General features: G+C 48.3%; 1 protein-coding gene across 16 annotated transcripts in view; it reads right to left on the bottom strand.

Moving 5' to 3' along the window:
* SNX29 (sorting nexin 29) overlaps window positions 1–21,303 on the bottom strand; it is a 557,079-nt gene that overhangs the window by 205,376 nt on the left and 330,400 nt on the right. For all 16 annotated transcript variants that reach the window (XR_014235418.1, XR_014235419.1, XR_014235420.1 and 13 more), the window contains one exon: window positions 7,214–7,330. Coding sequence is in view for 9 of the 16 variants with exons in the window: in XM_082359262.1 (XP_082215388.1) it covers window positions 7,214–7,330 (117 nt within the window). In the remaining 7 variants the exon portion in view is untranslated. The remainder of the gene's footprint in view (window positions 1–7,213; window positions 7,331–21,303) is intronic.

Genomic DNA, 21,303 nt, shown 5'->3' with positions numbered 1-21,303 from the left:
CCTTGTTTGCACCTATAGTAGGTGTGGGTCATGAGCTCAGGATTTCAGCTCATCCAACTCCGAGTTCCTGGGTCAGATGAAAACAAAAGAAGAAAGAGCGAGCTCCTGTCAGGACGGACGGAGTGGTTAATAGAAGGGGAGCACAGGGCCTGGGAGCCCCAAGAGCTCCTTGACTGTCGCTGCCTGTGGGGGGGCCGAGAGCAGCGAACTTAAGCAGAGCGATCACGTGGCCACGTGAGCAAGCAGGCAAAATCGGGGGCAAGAGTTGCTTTGTAAACCTGGCTTCTACCTCTTCTGAGTCAGTGGCAGGAAAGGTCTCTGAGTTACCTGTCTCCACGCCAAGTCACAATGCAGTCAAACCAGAGAGACGCAAGTCAGGCAAAACATATTCTGCTCTCCACCTTCTCTGGGGCGGAGCCCATGTCCTCCACAACCCTGCAGCATGCCCCACACTCAGTGTCAAAACAGCCTCACAAAACACGAGTGACGGACAGGCAGCAAATGCCTCCCTGAACCCACAGCTGAAGTCATTAGGAGCCCAATGTGCACATGTCTTGATGACTCTGTACCTTGCCAGTGCTTCCTACTTGCATCAGTAAGGGATCAGCCTTGTGGCAAAGCTTGCACGCACTGCATCTGCCAATTGACACAAAACTCTGATCTTACTGGAAATGTAATTTCAAAGTTCCACACCCGTAAGCCTTGGGTAGCCAGGCTCTGTCTACCCAAATGCTAAACTGTAGCCCCTCAGGGCTCCCCAAAGGAACCCAACTACCCACAGCCATGAGTGAACCAGGCATAAACCAGGGGCAAGACCTGGGCACATGGGGGCAGACAGACCTGTGAGTCCAGCATTAATGCCAAGGGACATGTGATCAGGCGGGCAATTTGCCCATCGACAGAAAAGGGTGACTGGGCTCAAAGAGGGGCTTTTATTCTCTGGCACTGAGCGCTTTAAAGTGGGTTCTGCAAGCATCTTTCCGGATGATTCTGTGACAAAAACTAATATTTCTGACTTAAGCCTCTATGTGAGACATATTTTTAGCAGCCTCTCTTAAATGGCACTTTTAAAAATAATCTCCTTCAAGACGGTAAACGATTAGAACACGGATGTCCAAGTGCCGAATTAAAAAGCCTCTTATAATTTGGAATGCGCTGTTTAGAGCTGCTGTGGGACCGCAGACAATTTGGTGCTTGATCATTAGACATTCGGCAAGTGCCACCCAGCTGAAAAATATATTTCTTTTAAGCTCTGGACTTAAATAGCATCAGCCCTCAAATGAGATCCCTCCCTCGGAAGGTTTTAAAGATACCAAGAAAGTCCCAGGAAGCATTTTATTTCAAAGTAGACCTTATTACAAAACTTGGGATGAGCTTTGTCCATCTGTCTCACCCCTGAGTTTTAAATTCCTCGTCTTTCTCTCCCACCAGCTCAGTCATTTCTATAACGGAGGGAAGGTGGCCCATGGAAACACCATGCAGCTTGCAGCGAGGATTAACGGGAAGTCTCTGGCATCCAGCAGCCTCCAGGACAGCACCTTTCTGGATGATCAGATACTGTGGTTAACAGTGTTTCCATAGATACTGCAGGTGCGTGGCCCGACTCAGACAGCAACTGCTCCCTGAGTGACTGTGTGCCAGCCTCTGAGAAGAGGAAAATGAACACAGCCCCTGTCACAGGGCGGCCATCTATCCACAGATTAAAAAAAAAAAATTCAACACAAAGTGGTAATACAGAGTGACAGATGCTGGGGCACAAAGTGCCACTGAAACAGATTAAGGGCCAGGCAGGCGCTCAGGAGGGGTGCAAGCAAGAAGGGAGGGTCTGCAAAGACTTTCGTGGAAGCTGATTCTACTGTAAGCCACTTCAGGGAACCCGAAACGGAAAGGATTTGCAGTTTTTCAAGGCAATTGCAACGAATAGCATCGTCATCATGCCACAGAGGGATGTAAATGTCTATGAAACTAGAGACAATGGGAAGGGAAGAGGGAGGGGAGAGACAGAGCTTGAGACAGTGGCAGAGACAGACTCAGAACCGGGGAGAGACAGACAGACAGAGGCAGAGAAACCAACACGCACACAGGAGGTGAAAGAGAGAGACAGGGAAAGACAGGCAGAGGCAGACCAAGAAAGAAAGGAGCAGAGAGTGAGAAACAAAGAGGAGCAGGGAGAGAGAGACACAAAGAGACAGAAGAAGAAACAAAGAGATTAAAAAACAGAGACAGCAAAAGAGAGCACAGAGAATCCAAGAGAACCGCGCAGTCCGCTGTCTGGGAGCCAGTGTGGAGGAGGCCCAAAGTGCCTGGGGTTCAGATGACTGAGACCCCAGCCAGCTGGGGAGTCAGTGGGAGGCCAGTGGGACCCAAGACTGAACGCCTGGCCGGCCACTCACCCCCCGTAGAGCAGGGGCAGGCCCAGTGCACCCCACGGCCAGGCAATGCCACCTCCTCCCCTCCAGGCCCTGTGAATCCCAGGCCAGGGCAGGTTCATGGGACAACCCCGCGCTGCCGGGATCTCCCTGTAGCTGGTGTGTGGGGTAACGAACATGACACATAACTCGGCCCTAACTTTCCTAAATGCACCCCTTGAAAAATATCTTAGAAAAGATGGTCCTTGGGGAAGTAATGCCTACAAAGCATGCCGGAGCTCCCCTTCATGGACAGCCATGAGGCAACCTGGCAGAAAGTGTTACAGCAAAGAAGCCTACTGACCGTCCTTTTTCAAGATGGTTTATCACAGCACCCCCTCCTTTTTTATATGCACCACCTGCCTGCACCCTTTGAAACATTATTCTACTCTTACGAAACTCTGCCTTCTCCAGATTCCAAATTTCCAAAGAGCCCGTCTGATATCAAGATTAAATCATCAGTAGGTTAAGAAAAAAAAAAAAAAAAACCCAACCAACTTTGACGTACAAAGCGAGATGGGGAGACAAGGAAGGGGAGACGCAGTCACGGAGTGGAATGTGCGAGAGCTTCACCAAAGAGGGATCTGAATCTTTCAAATCCCCAGGAGGGTTGTGCTTGGAGCACAACAGACACTAAATTTTGCTTGAAATGAAAAAGGAAACAAAACAGAAGAGTAAACAGCATGGTGTTAAAGAATGAGATGGTCCTGGATCTGCAATGTGGCGCAACTGTGGAGCTGTGTGCCTCACGGTGAGTCCTGAGACCTCTCTGTGCCTCGGTTTGCTAAGCTGAAAAATGGACCTTATTAGGTCCATTATATACTATACAGGGTTGTTCTGAGGGGAAAGGATAAAAATGCACGCCAACACCAAGCACATAGTACATGGCCCTCACCAAATAGACAAGGGAGGGGACAGGTGAGAGACTGGTGACAGGAGGACAAACCAACAGGGCTGGTGCTTTGAATCAGGGAAGCGATTCTACAGACCTCAAGCCACACCAGGCAGGGCGTCTTTTCTGCTTAAGTGGAGGTGACCCACTTAAACGGTACTTGGGACAAAGAAATAGAGACCCACAGAAGGGGCAGGAAAGAGAGGAATCCGACTTCAATTACATAAAGTGAGACCAAGTTTGCTTCCCCTGTGGGAACAAACTTGCACTTAACGAGTTGTTTTGCCTTCAGCTTTCCCTGTGCTGTGACCGTAATTGACCTCTACATCCCGCCATCTTACAAGGTTCTATTTCTCTGTCTCCATTTATTATTCAAAATAGGAGCTGTTCTCCCAGAGAACTTTCAGGGCTGTAATCAAATCCTGCTAAAAGGTAAAAAAGAAAAAAAAATAAAATAAAAACTACAGCATTCATTCACATCTTAACCGGGGGCGGGGGCGGGGGGTGGGGTGGGGGGGGGAATAATGAGGAGAGAGTCCTAAAAATACTTACATTCAAAAAAAGAAAAGGAAAAAAATTCAACCCTTAATCCTTAAAATAAGGATTTAACCCTTCTCCTTAAAATAAGTGACTTCTTAGAAGTCTATAATATCATGAAAAGACACCACTGAGAAGAAACTGTGTCCCTGCACCTATCTTTTAAAATAGTTATTATTTGGTGCATGGAGTCATCCTCTGCTCTACGAAAACGAAGTTCTCACTTAGCAAACATTTACGGAGCAGCTACGATGTGCCAGGCAGGGTGCTGGGCACTGGGGACTCAGAGATGAAAACGGGGCCTCTACCACGTGCCCGCCACCAAGCACCTTTACCGGCAGCATCTCGTGGAGCCGCCCAAGCGGCTAGTGCCACGTTACTCTCCACCTGATGGAAGAGGAAACCGGGGTTTCTGAATAGGGCAGACCCGGTCCTGACCGTGAGGTCCTCAAATACTCTGGCGGTCTGGGAGGAAGTCTAGTCCGGGGTCAGCAGAAAGTGGAAACGAAGGGGTAGGGCAGCCTCCCACAAGAGAGGCCTCTCGTGGGCTCCAGAACTGAAGCTGAGTTTGCGGCTGCCTCCCTCCTCTGCCCCGTCTGTCTGGCTCTGGGCAGATGACTGGAGCGGGCCTGAGGCAGTAACAACAAGGTCAAGATGTCCCCTTGGGGCCAATGCCCAAATGGCCAGCTCTTCCCAACAGCCTTCAGGACCGCTTTACTTCCTCCTCACTTCTGGCCATCACAACCTGCCTGCAGGAAAGGATCTGATGATGGTTCGAGCTGCCTCTGGGTAAAGGGATGTCACTGCCTTGAAGGGCAATCAGACTGGAAGCAAGAGGGAGCCTGGCAGGAGGAGAGAAGATGGGCTTTCATGTCAGAGGGGCCCAGGGAAAATCTGGACTCCACCACTTACTACCTGTGACATTCCCTCATTCACTCAATAAGTCAACTTATATTTATTGAGCACCTACTATGTGAATCAATGGGATTCAAAGGGAGCAGAAAGAGACATGGAACTTGCCCTCAAGGAGGGGCACCTCATGGAGATACTGATTAGTGAGAGATAAATGTAAAATCACAGCAAGAGAAGAAGGGAGAGATACATATAAACATCACATTCAACACGGAAAATCTGACCTGGTCGGGTTTCCTGAGGAGATGATGGGTAGATACTGAGGGGTGAGTTACCTGGGCCCAGAGCCTTATTCCAGGCAGAGGGGACAGCAGGAGCAAAGGCCCCACAGAGGGAGGAAGCAAGGGACCCGGAGCAGAAGAAAGCCGATGGGCTGGGGGCCCAGCACCGTGGTGGAATATAATGAGAAGTCCAGCGGGGCCTGAACCCTTCCGCATCTCAACTGCCATGTTTATTAAAGAGGATGCTAATCCCACTCGACTCACAGGCTTGTCTTCAAAATCAAACGAGAGAATGAAGGTGAAGACCCATGTGTGCCTGACACACTGTCGGAACTCTGACAGATGCTGGCGCTCAGGAAGGGTTTTCCTGCAACAGATGGGGGAGGATGGAAGAAGGTGCTAGTCCTCCCAGCACCCCGGAAGCTTGCACGACGAGATCTCTGGGTCCACACCCAGCTGAGCGGAGCCCCATGAGCTGCCAGACAACCTTCCAGTCTAAATGTGGATTTCACAAGGATGTTATTGACAGCTCTGGTGTAAAAATAAAAATGGGAAGCAACTCAATATCCATCAATGGGGGCCTGGTTAGATAAACCTTGGTATTATCAGTTCAAAGGAATACAATGCAGCTCTTTAAAAGAAGGATGCAGGTCTACACGCGAAGTACAATAAAATGATGTCTAAGGTACATAGATAGGTGGGAGGAAAGTAATATACAGAACAGGGGATAGAGCCGCTACTGGTTGTTAAATGTGTAGGTGTGTGCGCGTGGCTTACTCAAGCAGTGCTCATCTCTGGAAAGACAAACCCAGGACGGATCACTGTTATTGCCTCTGGGCAGGACAATAAAGGGCCTGGGATAGGAAGGAGATTTATTTTTCACTGATCATACCCTTTTATACTACTTGGCTGTTTAGCATGGGTGTAACAAGGTTTGTCAAGAGTCCAAATTTTGACAATTTTCAATCGTTTAAAAAAAAAATCCAGTCTTTCACAGCAGACAGATTCAGATCTGTCACTCCTCACCATGACTCAAAAAAACTATTAAAAAAATTATGAGACAAGAAGAAATTTGAACACCAAAATTCGTTGGTATAGACGAATTATTGATAATGGAGGCCTGACCATGATACTCTATTTGTTTTCTTCATTTTTATAGCTATACACTGAAATGTCTACAGATGAAACTGCCTGGTATTTGATTCAAACCAATATGGAAGGGAAAAGCAGGTACTGGTAACTTGAAATAAGATTGACCATGACTGACAATAGCTCATTTGAACAATGGCTACGTGAGATTGCATCACACATCCGCCGACCTTCGGGTGTTTAACATTTGACATCATAAGAAAGTTTTAAAGCAAAGAAGAAGCTATTATAAATGTGCACAAAAGGACAAGATGCTCTCAGCAACATGATTTGCAGTAGCAAAATACTGGAAACAACCTAAATGTTTATGAACACAACCAGATTTAAAATATTGTAGTATTTCATTCAATAGAGAATTAAAGAATCAAGAAAGTGAACAAACTAGGTCAGGAGTTCTCAACCAGGGGTGATTCTGTCCCCCAGGGGATATTTGACAATGTCTGGAGACATCTTTGGTTGCCATGACTGGGTGGGGTGCTACTGGCCTCTAGTGAGTAGGAATCAGGGATGCTGTTAAACATCCTACAATGCGCAGGACAGTCACCCCACAAAGAATTAAATGGCTCAAAGTGTCCAGAGTGCTGCAGTTTAAAACCCTCTATTAGATCTATGTGGGATGGTCCTCAAACCATAATACTAAATAAACATAAACACACATACACACGGGGCAAACAGATATGTACAAGTATACCACGTAGGTAAAAGTTACACAAAACCGAAACTATTTATTTCTATGGAAATTTATCCATGTAGTAGCTAAAAAAACAGGGAGGAGAAGGCTATATGTCAATTTCAGAATATCGATTATGGGTGCAGGGCATGAAATGGTGCCAAGGGGACTTTGACAGATTCTGTAGCATTTTATTTACTTTACCCCCTCCCACCCAAAGGAAAGCAAATGTGCTAAAGGCTAATGCACGTAAAATCTAGATGGTAGCTACCTGGATGTTCCCTCTTTTAGTGTCTGTACTTTTCCATACCCTTGACATTGAACAAACATAACAGCACGGTTGTGAGCAGCAGAGGCTGGGGGGACCGACAGACGGTGTGGGCAGAATGGCAAGGCCAGGGCCTTGCCAGGTGGGAGCACTTACCGGCCCCCGAAGGTCGATGAGCTCCTGCCTCATCTGGGACACGAGGGCTTCCTTGGCCACCAGGGCCCGGTGCAGGCGCTCATTGAACTCGATCAGCTCCCCGTGCATCTCTGCCACCTGCAACGCACAAGCACCACGGAGTGAGGCTCAGAGGGCAGACCCTCCCCACGATTCGCCCCGCCCTCTCCGAGCCCATCACTTGTCAGCAAGGCATCAGGAGGTTGTCGGGCTGGAAACAGTAACACTGCTTATACTTACGGATTAGCTACGCAATCCACTCAGAAGTTGAATACGTTTTTGACTTGGTTGATTTTAACATTATGGACTCAACGGTCCCCAGTTTATGGTCACAATATGACTGTATCAGGTCATTTTTGGACCTTAGGCTTTTATTCTTAATAAATGAATAATTTTCTGGCAAAGTCTTTCTTTCTCATCCGAGTTGTGCCTGTCAAGAATTTCCCCGCTAATGGTACAAGGAGAATGACCGACCATTTCTGTTCATCAGGGCCTTGGTTCTGAAAACCAAGAAAACAGAACCGGAGCCTTGCTGAGGATGGTGACAGGGAGGGTGACAGACACACCTGCAGCAGCACAGCTGCCCTATGGTCACTGCTCATTCTATGCCAGGAAAATACTTGAGGAAGATATTATTGCTCCTACCTCACAGAAAGAGGAACAATGTCAGAGGTGTTTAAGGAGCTGGGTCACAGTCACACAGCTAATAAAGGGCTGACTCCGCAGCCCTGGCTCTTGGCCACTGGGCCACACTCCACAATCCTGCCACTCCACTGTTTAGCCCATTCAGGCCTGCCAAGAGCCTGCGAATTTATCCACGTTTCAATACTCTTGGCTGATCCCAAATAAATAAAAATGGAGGTTGCGATAAGACAGCCCATGACTGATGTACAGAATCAATAACAGATCTTTCAAGCTGTAGCTTATAAACAGAACAAAGATATCCCATATGGTCAAAACATATAGTAATTTCTCTGATTACAAGAGTGATCTTATTGGGGCTTAAAATCAAATTCAACTGTAATTTATTTAAATGTTTTAGAGAAATGTGAGAATGTAATCTTGCCGTGCTCATCAGGAACCCTAAAGGAAGAATCTGGCGAGCATCTTACAGAGAAGCCCCCCAGAATGCAGAGGTCAAGCAGACCCCACCTAGCCCCTGTCCCTCCGCCCTTCTCAAAAGATCATCCCTCCTATACCCCAGACTTCAGCCAGGTACTTACTACATTCTATATAACACATAAATAATATCAGACCATTTATAATAAGTATTCTATGTGAAATATAAAACATACTGTCAGAATAAAGAAAGGATGTAAGGAGAAGCTTTGTGGGAAAAAAAAGAGTAACCTGACTCTTGATGCTTCAGGTGGAATAAAGGGAAGCCCTCCTTTTTATTTTTATTCTTTGGATATGTTATATAAAGGGTAAAAGGCATAGAAGGAAATACACGAAGATATTAACATTAGTCAAGGACTATTTTTCTTTCCATTCTTTCTACTTTTCTTTACTTTTTAGTTTCCTAATAATTTATCAGAGAGAATAACCACTTAGCCTCTTTAAAAGAATTAAAATTTTTCACCTGAAAGTAAGGGGAGCCAGGTGTAATCAATGTGAAATTTATCAGGTTCCCAACCATAATTCTGACGCATCCATTAATTTGCTCTGTGAATCTCCACTCAAATGTCATCCCCTCTCTGTCCCTCAGATGCTCACCTTTTTCAAACCAGTGTGAAATGCAAAGTGAAAATGGCATAAAAGACATTGCAATAGCCATGCAATTAACAAATGGAGAATAAGTCACTGAGTCTTTTAACCAACGTTTTTTTGTCATACAGACCTAAAGTTAATATTCCCCGGTTGCCTTATTCCTTTTGTATAAAAAAAGCTTAAGATGATCTTTTGGCCTTTCACAAACAAATACAACATCACTAATAATGCCTGTCTGACTCCTCCGCACAGAAATCACATAAACCCTCCACGAGCTTCCTCAGGGCTGAGAATCCATTTACCACACAGTAAGCAGGAAACATACACAACTGCCAATATCACTGCTAAATACCTGCTAATATGCCCCCACAAAATGCAAGCTTTAAATAAGTGCCACTGTCATTTCTAAAGCAAAGCAGGGTTTTGCTTTGTTTTTGTTTTGTTTTGTTTTGTTTGGCAGTGGAAACAAGAGTGTTAAAACAATTTTCCGTAAGTGCATAAAACACCGAAACATCCCAGTTTCAAGTGGTGTTTATCATGAGCCGTCAAAACCCTGGTTCTCTTTTGCAGCCAGAGAGTAACTTGACCACATCAGACAAAGCTTTCATTTCACTAGGGAATGGGGGGAAAAATCCTATGGAACTGAGGAGACACAATTTGATGAAATAATTTCCTGCAGTCATTAAAATGGCAATGCTCATTGTTACTAGGCGAAGCTCTGAAACCCTGAATTTCTCCATTACATATCCCTACAAACAGTTACTGATATAAACAGCTTTCATCTTACATAAACCATACTGAGCTTACTATTCCTCAAATAACTCTTTCCAAACTCTAGCATAACTAGAAATGAATTCAAGACTCAGAGAGAGCCTCAGAAGAGAAATGTGAGATCACAAATGGTTCCCATTATCATCAAAATAAAAGGCACAACCACTGCCTATCGGAATTTCTATGAGGCTCTGAGGGCATTTACAGGTTTCACCTGACCTTCCTTCTTTATTCTCAATAGCTGCAGGGAATAGGATAGAGAGAGAGACGGGGGCCCTCCAATGCTTTCTCCACCAAGCAGCAAGAGTGATGTTCCCAAAGCAACAGCTGATGTTGTCACCTGCTGTTTAAAACCTTCAATGCTTCTCACTGCCCTAAGGATAAAAATCCACCCTCCTTCCAGATCCGGCGCCGGCCTCTCTCCCTAACACCATCTCCTGCCCCTTTCCTCCCAACAACTCTCCCTAATGCCACTCAGCCCCGCGGGTCTTCTACGTTCCATAAACATGCTGAGCTCTAGGAGGTCACCCTGTGGACAAAGAGGAGAAAGACACAACCAGCAGAGGAAACAGCAGGTGCAAAGGCCCAGAGGTTGGCAGGGAGGTAGCTGAGAGAGGCAGTTAAGGGCTCAGACTCTGGTGCAAGACTGGTCTTGGCTGGATCACTTAACAGTGTGCTCCTGTACGAGTCACTTAACCTCTGTGAGCCTGAGGTCCGTCACCTACAAAACGGGGATTAAAAACCACGCTCACCAGGACATGGCAGCAACCTAAGTGGCCATCGACAGATGAATGGATAAAGAAGATGTGGCATGTATACACAATGGAATATTACTCAGCCAAAAAAAGGAACAAAATTGAGTTATTTGCAGTGAGATGGCCGGACCTAGAGTCTGTCATACAGAGTGAAGTAAGTCAGAAAGAGAAAAACAAATACCATATGCTAACACATATATATGGAATCTAAAAAAAAAAAAAAAGGTTCTCATGAACCTAGGGGCAGGACAGGAATAAAGACACAGACATAGAGAATGGACTTGAGGACATGGGGTGGGAGGGGGAAGCTGGGATGAAGTGAGACTAGCATCGACATATATATACTACCATATGTAAAATAGATAGCTGGTGGGAAGCAGCTGCATAGCACAGGGAGATCAGCTCGGTGTTTTGTGACCACCTAGAAGGGTGGGATAGGGAGGGTGGGAGGGAGACGCAAGAGGGAGGGGATATGGGGATATATGTATATGTATAGCTGATTCACTTTGTTATACGGCAGAAACTAACACAACATTGTAAACAATTATACTCCAGTGAAGATGTTAAAAACAAAACAAAACAAAACAAAAAAACAAAAAAAACATGCTCACTGCACGGGGCCGCCGTGTGGATGAAATGAGCTGCCGCCCTTAGCAGGCTTGGCACCATGTCTGCACGTGGCAAATGCTCAGGGAATGAAAGCTCGTTTTACATGGTGGGTGATCACGTGAAAGGGACATGAAAGAGGAGGAGGAGGAGAGGCAGGTCTCCGGAAGCCACATGGAAAAGGGTCACACGTTCCATAACAAGTGGCTCAGACGGCTGTGGAGAGAGCCTCACCGTCTCCAAAGCAGGAATGTCACCAAGAGAATTGCTAACCGCCCGCCAGGCACTGTTCTCGGTGCTGGGGTGCAGGAAAGTCATGGGGTTCACACCCTAGAGGTCAGACAAACTGGACTAGAGCCCAGAGAGAGAGGAGGACTTGGAAGGCGGGGTATCGGGAAAGGTCTCGCCCAGAGACAACACTCAGGAGTCACGTCTCCAGTCGGCCTTGACACATGCCAGGCAGCCTGCTATGGCCGATCCATGCCCTAAATCACAGCCAGGCACTCACTGTGTGCTGGCACCATCAACGCTCAGGGCCACTTTAGAAGTCTGTCGTGTTTCTTACTACTCTCAGCAGTTGTATTTCCTTGAAAACTAATCTGAAGGCGGTTAAGGAGGAGGTGCCATTTGACAACACTAATGATGGTGACAAAGTCAGAGGCAAATGCCAGGTGGAGTTACACTGACCACAGCTGATGCAGCTTCCAACAGAGCCCAACGTGGGCCAAAGCACTGGGAACTGAGCCCCGATTCTCTGAAAGGCCCACGGGAACACCTGGATGGCAGCAGGTACGGTTCCCAAGTTATGTCCGGAAGGTGCACAACTCATGAGCTAATAAGGTGTGAATGCTTATCAGTCAACATTTGGGTTTTGTCGTTTAGGCTGGAGAGAAGACGGCAGAAAGATTTAAGAAGTTTAAGTCACTAGGCTGTTTGGCAACATCTGTCAAACTTTTGAAATCACTCACCTGTGGCTTAGCAAACCCCTGCTGTGGAGTAGCCTGTGCCTCTATTTGCACATGTGCTCAAGCAGAAGTTTAGCTCCAAATGGCTGGAACCCACCTAAATGCCCAACCACAGGGAACTGGGGAAATCTATCAGGTTCCACTGCTGTCTCCCACTGCCTGCCACTTGGCAGACATCACTAGTTAATCACGGCTACCTTCCTCAAGAAGATACCCAGGCAGCCCTAACCAACTGATCAGTGTGTTGGCCTACGTGATGACACCTATTTAGTATCCCTGGCCTAAAGGGTCATCATTGACAGGGAAAGGTGTCATCAAGGTGACATTTGAGTTGGGGTTTGTAAGATGATGTCTTTGGAGCTTCAAGAGACTGAGCAATCCCTTCCAGCTGAGGCATCAGGGAAGATGATCTCCAAAAATAATGTGTCTGTGAAAAAGCTTTTAAGTCTGTGAAAATCCCAGGAATTATCATAATTACCTGCCAAATCATGAAACGATTATAAATTTTAAAAAAAAGCCTCTGGCACTTCCTTTTATATCAAAATGTTCTATCTAATCACATTCAAGTAAATCTTGCTTCACTCCTCCTTTGGCTATCTAACCGAATTAGACACTTCCTGATTAATTAGACCAAGACACTCCCAAATTTTAACAGCAACTGAGACTCTTTTGGTCACATACTCAAACTCTCTGAGAATGTTCACTTGATGCCTCAGAATCTACCTCAGTTTTATAAAACACACAAACTGTTTGTGGGTCCCAGTGACACTGGCCGTGGGGAGGGATCTAGAACCTCCCTCTGCGGTGAAGACACTACGCCCACCTGGGTAAAGACAAAGCCCTAGCCAGTGCCCACTTGCCTTAACATACTTTTGAACACCAACTATTATATCCATCAGCTCATGTGACCCTCGCCACCCTCCTGTCAGGTGGGCAGGGCCTCCTATGGATGGGGCCTCGAGGCTCAGAGAGGTCAGGCTGTGAGTCGAAGGCATCAGAGTCAGAGCCACTGTCTGTGTTCCCTGCCCTCCACCCTGGGGCACAGGAGAAAGCTGAGCCCTTCAGGGGTTAAGGAGATGAGTCAGTCCTGCAGAGCAGAGGGAAGCAGCACAGTGTGGACCAGTGGCTCCCAGAGCAAGCTGATCATGAGTTGCTCGGAGGGCTTCTGAGAAATGCAGATTTCTGGGCTTCACTCCCAGAAATGCTGATTCAATGTGGGGGAGTCCAGAGCAATACTTTTTAAAGACCCCAGTGACTGTGATGATCGATCAGACTTGGGAACCACTGTCAAAGACAAAGGGGAAGGATTTCACACACTCAGGTGTGAATTGCAGTGGGGCCACTCCCTAGTTTTAGAAACCTAGGTTTTTCAGTTCATCATTTGTAAAATCGGGATGTCACGGAAGCTCCTCCACTTGTCAGCTTTCAACTTCCAGATTCTCAAGGAGGTGAACAAAGGCACAACCAGAGAAAAACCACATCAAGCCTGCCGGCCAACACCAGATGGCAGCAACCACCACGCACAGCGCTGTTACTCCTGCGATGGCAGAGTTAAGTCTGCAACCGAGGGGGCTGTGAACTGGGGCAGGGATGTGAGCTGTCTGCTACCCACCTGAGGCAAGCACAGGAATTCACAATAAGTGTTTCGAAACATCTGAAACAATTTCATATTGGTATGAAATCCAGGAATTCCGGAATTTTTCTAGTTGGTTTTTTTTTTTTTGTATTTTACAAAAGTACCCATTTGCAATGAATTGGAAATACTTAAAAACAAACAAAACCAAAACCAAAAAACCCAAAAAACCTGGCTCTTCCGCACAGATAGTTTGAGAAGCACCTATCGACAACACAGATGCTATACTTGAAACAACGTTTTGCATTAATAATTATTAGAAACAATGACTAATAATGATGAAAAAAGCCAAAATACGATCATTTTTGGATGAAGAGAACTGAAAAGAAAAATAAGAACCAATGTTATCAACATCTGTTGGTCTTTTAGATGTATATACCTTGTTTCCTTGTACAGAGTCAATTTAGGCTTGAAGACTAAGAAAATCAGGAACGTTAACTGAAACAACACATGTCCAGACCTAGCTGAGGTCACAGATGTCTTCAAAAAAAATTACAGCTGCCATCGCTCTCTTTGAGACTGATGGTGGGCCTTTCCCGCAGCTGCCTGATCATGCCCATCTCCCAGAGGAGGAAGGAGAGGCTCAGGAACTGAGCAGCAAACCAAAACAGAGGCACAAAGAAGGTAAACACCTTGCCCAAGGCCACACAGGAAGCAAGCAGCAGAACTGGTTTTCAAATTTCTGAGTCCATGTTTTGGACTTTCTACCCTGCTTCTCTGCATATACCATGACCAGGATGCTGAGCTGGCATCTCAAGATACCAGAGGACCTGGAGAAGGTGATAAACCTGGGATCAAGTACAGAGAGCATTACCCAGGTAAGGGGCACCATCACGCACAAGCACGCGCATACACGCGCACACTCTGGGAAAAGGCACCGTCTCTGGCTGCTCCCGAGGCCCGGTCTGGCTTATCACAGACCAGTCTGCAACCAGCCCCCTCGGGGGGACCCTGGCAGTAAGGGAAGGAGCGCCCAGAGTAAACAAGAACCTTAGCAAAGGCAGGAGCTACTGTGAAACTCAGGGTCCAAGGAGAAACCCAGAAACTTGGCCGGCAGCCAAGATGGGCCTTCTTCAAAGTGGTCATTGCTTCATGTGAAGGCACTGTGCAAACCAGTGTGTAAATGAAAATTCCAACATGAAGACGTTCCAGGGGACTGTCAGGAATACTTGGAGATGTTTGGCATCAACGAGCCCTCTAAGCAGGGCCTCGAATCAGGTGTAGAAAAACGAGGGGCGTGAAGGTCAAACCCAGGTCCTGTCTATTCACTGCTGTGTGACCTGGAGTAAATTACTTCACACCTCTGACTCTTGGTATCTTCTTTGTAAAATGAGGGTATCGTTCCCTATTGTCCAGATTTGTCATGAGGAACAAAGTGATGACAGAGTTTGGGGAGCGCCTGGTGCCTGCCACAGTGAGTGATCCTTAATTTATCGTAACGGAGCGCCTCCTCGTGTCCGGCGGTGTTCCAGGTGCTTTACAGGAGCAGGCACCACGGCCTGGGAGGTTGAGCTTTATGCCCATTTTACAGATGAGGAAAGCAAGCCTCAGCAAGGTAAAGCGATTGCCCAAAACCAGTCTGCTAGAGGGGGCCGGTGTGACTGCGGGGCTCGGGGTCCTGCATCTCCCGAGCCTCCTGTTTCCTTGTGGCTTCCAGCCCACCTTGCGCTCTGATTCTGCTGTGTGGGGCTGACCCCGGGAAGGCGTGCAGACTCGCCCTGACGAGGCAGAGCTCTGGCATCTCGGGACTGATCCTCCTGGATCACTGTCAAGCTGCCCAGTGACAGGTTCACCGGGAGCCCAGGGAGCAGCTCCATCCTCAAGTCCACCGAGATAGCCCCATGGGGGCTCCATCCTCAGCGCCACTGAGATAAGTAGAAGCCTGCAAGGAGGCCGAGGGATAAGTTCCCGTGGAAGAGAGACTTCCTTCACCTCCTCTGTAACGAGCCGTTCTGTGCTCAGAACGCCGGGCTTGAGAGAGGGGATGCTTAAAAACATTTGGCTGGTATTATGGTTTAATGGGGGAGGAGGAAACACCCAGAACTAATTAATTACGGGAAGCCTCTGAGAAACAGATGTTATGTAACTGTTAAAGCCCAGCCACAGAGCTGCTGGGTCCCTGTCCCCGACGTTTGCCCTCATTTCTCCTGACACCCGACCATTCAGAGAATACACCGGGCAAGCTGTTGAGAAAGGTCACACACGGCAGCAGCTGCTACCCACCCAGATAACACCTTTTCTTTCCTGCTTTCCACTAATGGCCCTTAAAGAGCAAAGGCAGAATATACGGAAATGGCAATAATAAAAGAGCAGCCAACACCTTCCTGGTGGTTGTTTGAGACAAATGAGCAAGGACAGGGGAAAAAAAGCAAAAACAAACCCTGAGCCCCAGCCCTCTGCTGAAAGACACGTTCCTATCAGAAGAATAACACAAGAGGCATCATGCATCTGTGGAGGTTTTTAAACAGGTTCCATCAACTGTCACCCATCCTGGGACTTCCCTGGCGGTCCAGTGGTTAAGGCTCCGTGCTTCCACTGCGGGGGCCACGGGTTTGATCCCTGGTCGGGGAACTAAGATCCTGCATGCCACGCAGCATGGCCGAAAAAAAGAACCTGTCACCCATCCCGGTGGCATTACCAGAGGGGTCGCACAGCCTGGTGTTTAAGGCACAAACTCCAGAGCCCAGCGACCTGGGATTCCCCCCCTTCTAGCTGTGACTTCAGGCAAGAAGCTTTCACCAACCTGGGTCTCAGTTTCTCATTCATAAAATGAGGTTAACAGTGTAGATTTCACAGGGTTTTTGTGAGATCTGAGCAAGGTGATATATACGCAAGAGGTGCTCAGCTAGGAGCCCACAGGCACTGAGTGCTCCGTAACTGTCGGCCATTATTATGCCATTAAACCGGCATCAAGAAAAACATCCCGTGTCACTGGTCCCACAGAATCTACAGCCTTAACCACCTTCAGATCTGTCCCCACTCTTCCATCTCTGTCACCCAAGCCTTGGTTGAGAAGCCTCCCATCTCCCACCTGGACAAACACAACAGTCTCCAGCTGGCATCCCGCTGCCCTCTTGTCCTCCGCCCCACCCCCAAGCTGGCGCTCAAATGGCCTCCCTGTGACTCAAACCCGATCACATCCCTTCTCTGCTTAAAACATTTCACTGATGTTGACGAAGAAATGACAAGAGGTCTGCAATTTGCTTCAAAAGAATATGGAGGTGAAGGCAGTGGAGGGTTAGGCATGGAGTAGGATTGGCCTTGGCAGCTGGAGCCGGATGAGACCGTGTGATGGGTATAGGGGGTGCATTACACTATTCTGCCTACATTAAATTTCTCCAGAATCCAAAGTTTAAAAATATCTTTCAGTGGCTTTCCACGAATTTCCCTGGCATGGCATACAAGCGATGGGAGGAGGGGCAAGGTGGGGAAGGGAGGGAAGAGGTGGGAAGGGGAGAGAAAGAATATTTCAAGGGAAAAACCGACACTGATCATATGAGATTTCATCCTGCCCCTACACTTCCCTCTGTGCATATCTCCTAGAATCCTATCCACCCTTCAAAGATGAATTCATATCTCAGTTTACCTTACTCCCCAGATCCTTTGACACGTTTATCCATGTTCTCCATAAATGATTCCTCAAGAGTGTAAGAGCAGTTATTGTTTTCTGAGCACTTACTACATGTCAAGCACTTTCAGGGCCACAGAAAAAGGCTCTTTTGTAAGAAAAGGTGTGTCTCTGAGCGGCCACAGCCCCGCAGGGGCTCAGTGCGTGGCGCACGGGCTGGACACAGCTCCCACTGGTCCTGAGAACCACATGCCCTCGTGCAGTGTACAACCTGCACAACGACACACAGAGGCCTTAGACACTTTGCTAGGTGCCCTGCTTCTCCCATCTTACAGGGGAGGAAACTGAGGCCCAAAGCAGCTAGAACATTCACCCATGGTCACACAGAGATGAGGGCACTAGGTGACGCCAGACCCACGCTCCGTTTCTTACACACGGCACCCACAGGAGGAGGTGTGGCCCTACGTGGCCAGCCTCCATGCACCCCAGCACAGAGTGCTGCCTCCCAGGCCTGTCATGAAACGCAAGACCTCACCCGACTCCACATGTCTTCCAAGGGATGGCGGCCAAAGCCACTGACAACACCTGACACTTCTGGGGCTTATTTCTGCTGGATCAGTGAAGGGTGGGGGGGCAACAGAGGAGAAGACGGTGAAGGCCCCTTTCTGTTAACACAGCAGATAATGTCATTTAGCTGCCATCGCACAGTGGTTGTAATTATAACCCGTTACAAGTACAAAACACTGTGCTCGGCCGGGCTATGAAAATGGGTCAAGAATTACTTTAAAAGGCTTTGCTAGGTGTCCCTGGTGGCGCAGCGGTTAGGAATCCGCCTGCCAATGCAGGGAACACGGGTTCAAGCCCTGGTCCAGGAAGATCCCACATGCCACGGAGCAACTAAGCCCGTGTGCCGCAACTACTGAGCCTGCGCTCTAGAGCTGCAAGCCACAACTACTGAGCCCGCATGCCACGACTACTGAAGCCCACACGCCTAGAGCCCATGCTCCGCAACAAGAGAAGCCACCGCAATGAGAAGCCCATGCACCACAACGAAGAGTAGCCCTGGCTCGCCACAACTAGAGAAAGCCCGCATGCAGCAACGAAGACCCAATGCAGCAATCAATTTATTTTTTTTTTTAAAGTCTTTAAAAAAGGCTTTGCTGCCCTCTCTTTTCAAAAGCACTGCTGTTACAGGCTTGCTCACAGAGGACAGCTATCGATTCCCAGGGATCCTGGGCTTGGAAGGCAGCTCGGTGCTGGCCTCGTCTGTCTCCCCAGCACAGAAAGCTTTCTCCAGCCTGCTGGTGGTGGGGTGGGGAGGAGGAAGGAGGTGGGGAGACGGAAGGGGTGGAAAGAGGAAGGGGAGAGGCCATCATCATCAAGAGCAAACATCTGCCAAGCGCACACCTGGGCCGGCCCCAGTTCCCAGCAGCATCCCTCTGTGAGCTCATCCACAGACAACCTTTTGAGGCCCAGCCATGGCATTGTCTCTTCTTTAAAAATTCATCTTCAGTATCCGAAAATTCTCAGAGATTCATTCATTCAACAAATTTCTATTTGCATCTACTAAGCCCTGTACATCTATCAAGTACTACAGACATAGTAGCAAATGAGAGAAAAATCCCTGCCTTGGTGGTTTCTCCATTCTAGTAGCGACACCGCCCCACCCCGACGAGGAGACGGAGGTGCACGGAGGTTCAGTCCTCGTCAAGACTAACGAGCTGAGGCCTTGGGCTCTGAACTTGGAGCCCGCGCTCACCACCACCACGAGGGACCATCTCTTGGCTCTGGGGTGGTTCATTTATAAAGTTCCTCCTGTCTGCAGCCACTTCTGGAATGACTTCGTTCGCCTATGCAGTCATTCGCTGGTGTGCCAGGCGCTGTCCTGGGTTCTCACTGGGAGCTCACCCTCACCAATAGTGGAGTTGGCGGATATGCCACCTTCTCTCCAGGTTCTGGGCATCAGTGGTGACTCGGGGAGCTCCCTGCCCCCGAGGGATTCAGACACTGACAGTCCCCATACAGCACAGCCAGTGTCCCAGCCAGAACACAGTGGGGTCCCGGGGGCCAGGGGAGGGGTCCAGAAGACTGTACACAAGGGGAGGCTTGCGGGGCGGGAGGAGGTTAGCCAGCAGGAGGCAGGAGAACCAGGACACACCCAGGCCCGGCCGCGTCCGAGCCGCAGCACTCCTGTGCCCCCCAGGCTCCTGTGCTATACAGTGGGGACCCATCGTGCTGAGCGGGCAGGGCTGGTGGGAGACCCAGATGGGACAAGAGCTGACCTCAGAGCCCCAGGCTGGCACACAGGAGGGGCTCACCCTGGGACAGCTTCTTCTCATTCTTGAGAACTGGATGCCAGACCTAGGAAGTTACATAATATCACAGATCTACCACTCGCTCCCCAATTCAGAGGTTTCTCCAGAAAATATTTCACCCTGAAGTGCTGTTTTTAAGTTTATTGTGCAGGGTGCTGGAAAGCAACGGATTTCATATAAAGATGTAAATCCTGAAGTTATGTGGCTCTTTGTCACAGTCTAATGTCTTCCAGGAATCAGGGGAGACTGGTGCATTTTTAATCATATTCCTTCAGAAGGAATACATAGAGCCCTCCTGAATATTTTGAACACGGCTCGATAAATTATGCCCACGTTTCAAAAGAAAGACAGTAAATGAAAAACATTAAATTTTATGAGCATTGAAAAATGTTTCTCTCCCTGGATGGTCTCTTTCTCATACCAAACAGCACTGGCTTAAAGCTGAGAGGAGCCCCCTTCAGGTAATGACCACCTTGCTTCTCCAGGGTGGACACAGTCATGCTGGGCAGTGAACTGTGGACACAGACAGCTGGACAGAAGGACACTGCTGCTCAAGTGCACGTGTGCAGTGTGGGCGGGTGCTGGAGGCTGAACTTGGAGCGCCTCCATACGGTGAAGGACGTGGACTGCCCTCCAACACCTTCCTTGTCAAAGAAACAAAGGTCTTGCCTTCAGCAAGCTAAACAGGCGATGCCTGGCCTAAAAAATTGATTGGCCTCCCACTTTCATAATGACTCAGCCCCCAAAACACCGATGAGACATTCAGGTAGAAATCTATTTATGCCAAGAAAGAAAATGCCTCATACACCCAATTCCACAGCACACTGAATACTCTCCACCTGCAGAGGCCTCAGAGGCTCCTCTGGAAGCTGCTGCAGAGAGAACACGAGTTTGGCTCAAGGATGCAGCACATCAGGTTGAAGCAGCCGAGGAAGGGCCCTGGAGGTGTCACGCCACGGTGACTCAGCCCCGGAAACTTCCACTTTGCACCAGTTTCATGGCAAGATCTGCCTGCTTCCTTGGTGCTTGTATTCCTAGAACCTGCGCTGGATTGTCCCAGACCTGGGATGAGTGCCAGCTGCCGGGTCAGGACTGCCAGTTCACAGGTTCTTCCAGGAGGCTGTCACCCTTGCACTGCGGGGCAGACCACCCTCACTGCACAGCAGGACAATCCTTCTCATCTCCACTAAGCACCGGGATGAATGGGTTGGGAGATGGTCACAAGCTTTCTTCTTCTAAGCGAGATTTTTAAAAACCTCCTTAGATGACCTCAGCCAGTCCCACGGTTTTAGATAGCACCTGCACCCTGATGACCGCTAAATACACATCTCCCACTGGGACCCCCAGACTCATACATTCAACTGCTCATTCAGCAGCCCCATTTGGAATATTTGTTTAATTTACCATTTTATCTTTTTATCTTTTATGTTTTTGGCCGTGCGGCTTGCGGAATCTTAGTTCCTCGACCAGGGATGGAACCTGTGCCCCCTGCAGTTGAAGCGCAGAGTCCTAACCGCTGGATCGCCAGGGAATTCCCTTCACTTGCATATGTAATCGGCATCCCATACTTCAAAGGAAATGGCCTGAAAAGCCAACACTTGATTTCCCCCCTCAAGCCTCCTCCCACTTGACAATTCCCAGCTTCCTTCCATCTGCTCAGGCCAGAAACTTTGGAGCCACCCCGGACTCTTCTTTCTCTCATAGCCCACACGCAGTCCACAGCAAGTTCTGATGGTTTTCTTTTCAAAG

This window comes from Balaenoptera borealis (assembly GCF_965194805.1).
Source record: "Balaenoptera borealis genome assembly, chromosome: 16".
Taxonomy (NCBI): Eukaryota; Metazoa; Chordata; class Mammalia; order Artiodactyla; family Balaenopteridae; genus Balaenoptera; species Balaenoptera borealis.
The sequence above is the reverse complement of the archived record's forward strand: the minus strand, read 5'-3'. Positions and strand labels throughout refer to the sequence as shown.